The sequence below is a fragment of the Sarcophilus harrisii genome, chromosome 1 (assembly GCF_902635505.1).
Source record: "Sarcophilus harrisii chromosome 1, mSarHar1.11, whole genome shotgun sequence".
Taxonomy (NCBI): domain Eukaryota; kingdom Metazoa; phylum Chordata; class Mammalia; order Dasyuromorphia; family Dasyuridae; genus Sarcophilus; species Sarcophilus harrisii.
This window is the reverse complement of record NC_045426.1, coordinates 402,809,324-402,815,323: the sequence shown is the minus strand read 5'-3', so window position 1 is coordinate 402,815,323 and position 6,000 is coordinate 402,809,324. Positions and strand designations below refer to the sequence as shown.

Genomic DNA, 6,000 nt, shown 5'->3' with positions numbered 1-6,000 from the left:
GTCCAAGAACATCAGTATAAATATGTCCCCCAAAGGTTTTTGTAATTTAAAAAAAAATTCTACCTAGGGATTAAGACTGATTTAAGTGATGGTGTTCTAAAATTCATTCAAGACCTTATAATTTGAAGCTTCCAGTTTTAGTAATATAAAATGTACTGGGAAATATTAAAATCAGGATAATAAATAAAATGAGGTGATTGACCTAACACTTAGACATTATTTGAATACTACAGACTTAAACAGCAACAATAAAATTAAGATATAATAAAATGAACTTATTTGGGGTGAATAAGCAATTTCCATATATATATATATTTTTTATTTATTCAGCAAAAGCTTAAGGAAGAGAAAGATGCTAAGCGGGCTCATCTTGATAGCAGACACGACTACCTTTTTGACATTTTAGCCTGCTGTGTGGACTTGGAGAAAGCAGAGATAGAAGATGCCATTCTGGAGGGGAATCAGGTATGTTTCATGTTATAAAACACTGAAGGATGAAAGAGAGAATATAGGGCACAATTCCAAAGTGGAGTCCTTTGATTTTAGCACTTGTGCTTTGCTAAAATCTGAATGTGTTGTCTTCTGGAAAGGAGGCTTAGATTACAAAGGAATGACCTACTTTTAATGATATTGCCCCTATGAGAGAGGATCTCTAAATCCCTGGCGAGTGAATTTAGGCTACAAAGAATCTATGAGAATGGTAGAAATCTACTTTGCTTAGGTTTGAGGGGCATGGCAAGTATTCTTCTACTTCTGACTGAATTGTAGATTCAGGATATTAAAGAAAAGGACTTTATTATTCAGGTACACAAGGTAAGCCCTTTCTTCTAGCTGCTTCTTGATTTGTGTTTCCAATGTATTTGATCTCTTATATTTTTTCTCATAATCAAGTAAAATTTAACTGGGAAATCACATGTTTAGACTAACAAGATAGTTCAAGGTACCTTTTAGAAGAATCATGGAATTATTTCAGTCACACATATTCAGATAACTTAAAAAAAACAAAAACAATTCTTAATCATCTACCATGTAGTAGGCTGTTGTTTAGTAGATATTGTCTTTATTTCTAAAGGTCTTAGAATTTAGTTCTATCACAGAATAAAAATAAAATGGCATTAAAATAAAACACACATTTAAAAAACTCAAAAGCAGGGAAGGGTGAACTTATCACAAATACTTCTTCCCCAAATTGAAATATTTCTTAGAAACAAATAAGAGTATAATGAGATATTTATCCTTTCATAATTTAGATAAAAACAGAACATATTTTAAGCTCTAAATGATGGGTTTGATATGGTCATACCTAGAGGCAGGAGGAATATACTAGATTATCTTTTAAGCTTCTTTCTACCTTGTCATCTGATGATTACAAGCTATAACTCTGGATATTTAAGCTGAGTTGAATGAGACTGATTCTAATACAAAAGAAATTTATCAACTTGGATTATTATTATTATTTGTTAACCCAGGTTGAACGAATTGATCAGTTTTTTACTGTTGGCGGTTTCCATCACCTCATGTTTTACTATCAAGATGTGGAGGCAGCAGAAACAGGTAGACATTTTTAATATTGTATGTCTCAGAAATGTTTTCAAGATTATTAAAAAAGTTCTCTGTAAAAAAAGAAAAGCAGTATGCGAACAAACTATGCCATTTATCTTGGAGTCAATATCCTGTTCTGTGATTATACATAGAGGTACTTGTAGATCACATTTTTGCTTCAAGGGGTTAAGAAAGACATGTCCAGCTTTGGTCTGGTTGACTTTCTCACTAGTCATTACACTTGAGCATAACCTTAAACTAGCTAATTAACTTCTGTCAGCCTCAGTACCTCATCTTTCAAAATGAAGGGGTAGAACTATATGGCCTTTCAGGTCCTTTCTGGTTCTAAATATATGATTCTTTGATGCAAAGACAAATAGAACAGATAACTTTTTATATTTTGAGCTGTTTTCTTTCATTTATTGGTCTGTGACAGTGTTATGTCAGAATGAGGTCCTATAATTATGAAAATTAATCTTTCTTTAAAGTTAGGTTATTCTCTTAACAAATGATTTCAGAATTTAATACATTTTTCTGTGGTTTGTTCACTTATAATTCAAGTTACTCCCTTAAATTCAGTAATACGCCATAAATTATTTTCAAGACATTTAGAATTCTCTTTTTCAATGTTGAATATCACATTGTAATTTATTTGTGAAGATTATGGTATAACTTAGTCATGAGAAATTCAATCATTTTTACATAAGAAAGATTCACAAATCTTTATTTGGATTCAAGATCTGCTGCTAGTATATATGTGATTCTATTTTTAAGCAAATTGTATTTTTTTAAAGGTTGTACTGTGCACATAAATGGGCATATTATGATTGCATTGGAAATGCCAAGCATATCCATAGATTTTTATTACTCTTTATGAATGCTTTTTGCAAAAAAAAATTAGTTATTGCTTTTAGACTATGCTATATGCTTAGATTTCATAATCTGAAAACTAGAAGAATCACCCATGCAAACTGGAAATAACTGGCATTTACCCAGGCTTATTGATCTAAAATTATTATGTTAAGAAGGTTCACTACATTTTTAGAGAACTTAAAACAAGATGGAATGTTTTAATTTGTATATTTTCCAGGCAAGAATTCCTGTAGGTATGGTAGCTCATTGTTTTTATGATTTTTTCCTTACGCATCAGCTTTGCTATTGTAACATTTCAACAATATATAGATTAATGATTATATTGGTATGGTATAAACACTATCTAAACACTGGTCCCAAGCTCTCTGAGACTTGATTTATAATATTCAAGAACTGTTTATTATGTTCTGGACAACTTGGTGATCAGTCTAACCCATATATATTTATCTAGGCTTATTCTTGAGAAGTAGATCCTTAGTTCATCAATGGGCCCATACTTAAAATTTGTCTGCTTCATAAAACTTTGCAGAGACTCTCCTCCGCTGGGACAGCCTTCACTAACACAAGTTTACCTCTCACACTATGATGAGAAGCAGAGGGGAACTTTGTTACAGCATACTTTAGCAGCTTATATTTTAAGATAAGCACAGTTTTTTTTCTGCATTAAAAATGAGTGATTCTAAGGTCTAAAACTCCTGATGCTATTTTTTTGCAGGACCATACTGTGTGCCTTTTTATTCATCTTCCATATACTGCCGCTGTCTAAATAGCATTGTTTGGCTCTAAGCAGCATTATTTGGCTTAATTTAGCATCTTTTGCCTTTCCTTTTTGTATTTGCTCTCATTCTTCAAAATATTCTACAAGAAAGAATAGGATGAGAATTGAAATTTGCAGTTTTAAGAAATGGCCTAAAGGAGTTTAAGGAAGACTGTACTCACTACTTACTATCTTTGCTCCACAATAATTCTTGTAATCTATTGAAAAGTGGAATTTTTTTTTGAATCTCTATAAATTTGGAGCAAGATAAACTATTTCCATTTTCGTTTAAAGTAAATCTAGCACTACTTTGAATTTGTTAATAATTGTTAGGGATGTTTTAGAGAGGAATCTTGTTGACCTCAGAAGTTTCTTCAATCTTTTAAAAAACAATTTTTTAAATGAACAAAAATACATTTTATTCCTTTCTCCTCTACATTCCTCCAATAGGAAAAAAATCAATATTCTTCCTACAAATATGCATAGTCAGACAAAAAAATTCTTTCATTGTTAATGTCAAAAAAGTCTCATGTTTCCTTCCAGGTCCATCATTTGTAAGCATGCTTCATCATTAGTCTTTTGGAATCAGTGTTGATTATAGCTCTAAGTCTTTCATAGTTTTTGGAATGTTTATATATATATATATATATATACATACATGTATATGTATATACATATATATTGCTCTGTTATTTCTGCTAATAAACATATGAGTTCATATAAATCTTCCCAGGTTTTTCTCAAATCATCTCTATCATAATTTTTTACAGTATTTCCCTCTGGTGCTATACCACAATTTGCTTAGCTATCCTCCAATTGATGGGTCCTTTATATTTTTTATATTCTATGATTCTGACTACATAAAATCCAGCAGATAGTAGAATATGTTTTAGTAATTATTTAGTAATAATAATTTAGTGTGATGACCCCGTTAGCACCCTGGATGCCTTAGAATAAGCCGGAGTCAGGATAAGCAAAAGTCCTTAGTCTTTATTCTTGGTCTTTAGAGGTAGGATTGAATTGGATAGAAGCAGAATCTCTGTGACCTTCCTTCTTTGCCTCCTGCCTAGAAGTGACTCTGGCTAGTCTTATTCCACCCCCTAGTCCCTCCTACAATTCTCTGTGTACACCAATTATTGATCCAGCACAGAATAGTGGGAAGAGCCATTTTCAAGCATATGCTTATAGAGTATTGTCCAATCGGTAGTTAGCCTTAAGTGCTTGTTTGTTCAACCTCACTGCATGAACTGAAGAGTTTCAGCCCTTTACAATTTAGTAAAATTATTTAGTAATTTCTGGTTTCTATATTTATTTGGAAGTTTACTTTTCCAAATTCACTTTTTTCCTCTTTTAAAAACTTTATTTTACACATTCCATTCTTTTAAAATTTTGATTTCTAGATTCCCTCCCTCTATGTCACATCTTCCACATTCACAAGAAGGTAACAAAAATCAATTATACATATGAAATTATGCAAAACATTTAATACTAATCATATAGCAAAGCAAAAGAAAAAAGTTAAAAAATATTTAAATTTGCATTCAGAATTCATCAGTGCTTTATGGCATTTTTTCATTATGAGTTCTTTGGAATTATACTGTGTCATTTTGTTGATCAGAGTAGCCAATGGCATCCCAGTTCTTACGTCACTTTGTATCAGTTCATTAAGTCTTGCCTCATTTTTCTGAAAATATCTTTCCAGACCTGCACCATCTTGTCATTTCTTATAATATAATAGTATTTCATCACAATCATGTGCCACAACTTGTTACAGGCATTCATTTGATAGACATCCCTTCAATTTCTAATTTTTTGACACCATGAGAAAAGCTGCTATAAACATTTTTGTACAAATAGGTTGTTTTGCTTTTTTGAGGAATCTCTTTGGGATGTGGATCAAGTAGTGGTATTGCTGGGTCAAAATGTAGGTATAGTTTTATCATTTTTTTGAGGGCAGTTCCAGATTGTTTCCTAGAATGGTTGAATCAGTTCACTATTCTACCAACAATTAATTAATGTACCTAATTTCCCCTTATCCCCAGCAGCATTTGTCATTCCTAAGAAATGTGAAGTAGTAGATGTTTTAAGAAGCAAAACAATCTTCTGAGAACAGAAAGGTTAGAAAGAAAGAGAAGCCACAGAAGAAAATTGAATTGATCATTTTTTCTTTGAAAACTATATTACTTGATCATTTATCAATTGGGAAATGGCTCTTGTTTTTTTTTTTTTTTTATTTGACTTAGTTCCCTCCATCTTAAAGAAATGAGACTTTTATCAGAAAAATTGTATATTTTTTCTGATATAAGGTATTTTAAAAAAGTAGCATAATATAATTTCCCTGATGATTTCTTTTTAATTAGATTTGCCCCCATTTTTTTAACCTAACATTAGAATTTCTGTTCCAGCCTTTCATTTTAACTCCATACATGTCTTTGTATCAGAAAAAATATACAATTTTTCTGATAAAAGTCTCATTTCTTTAAGATGGAGGGAACTAATTCATCCTGCTACCTTTTTTTTTTTATGAATCAGCTCATCTCATTCACATTCACAGTCATGATTTGTAAGTGTGTATTTCCCATCATTCAATTTTCTTCTGTGGCTTCTCTTTCTTTCTAACCTTTCTGTTCTCAGAAGATTGTTTTGCTTCTGATTACTGCCTGTCTTAATCCACCCTTGTTTTTATTACCTCTTCTCCCTCATATCTCTTGTTCTTCCCCCCACCTTCTACCTATTTTATAAGATAGATTTCTATTCCCAACTTAGTATGTATGTATATACTTCCTTTTTGAACCAATATGAATGAGAATGAAATTCACCATTATCCC

General features: G+C 31.5%; 1 protein-coding gene across 1 annotated transcript in view; it reads left to right on the top strand.

Annotated features, from left to right (window-relative positions):
- Nucleotides 1-333: 333 nt before the first annotated feature.
- DNAH5 (dynein axonemal heavy chain 5) overlaps nt 334-6,000 on the top strand; it is a gene marked incomplete at its 5' end in the record, with an annotated part of 276,873 nt that continues 271,206 nt past the window's right edge. Inside the window, 2 exons of the mRNA XM_031946282.1 lie at nt 334-465; nt 1,470-1,554. Coding sequence (XP_031802142.1) covers nt 334-465; nt 1,470-1,554 — 217 coding nt within the window. The remainder of the gene's footprint in view (nt 466-1,469; nt 1,555-6,000) is intronic.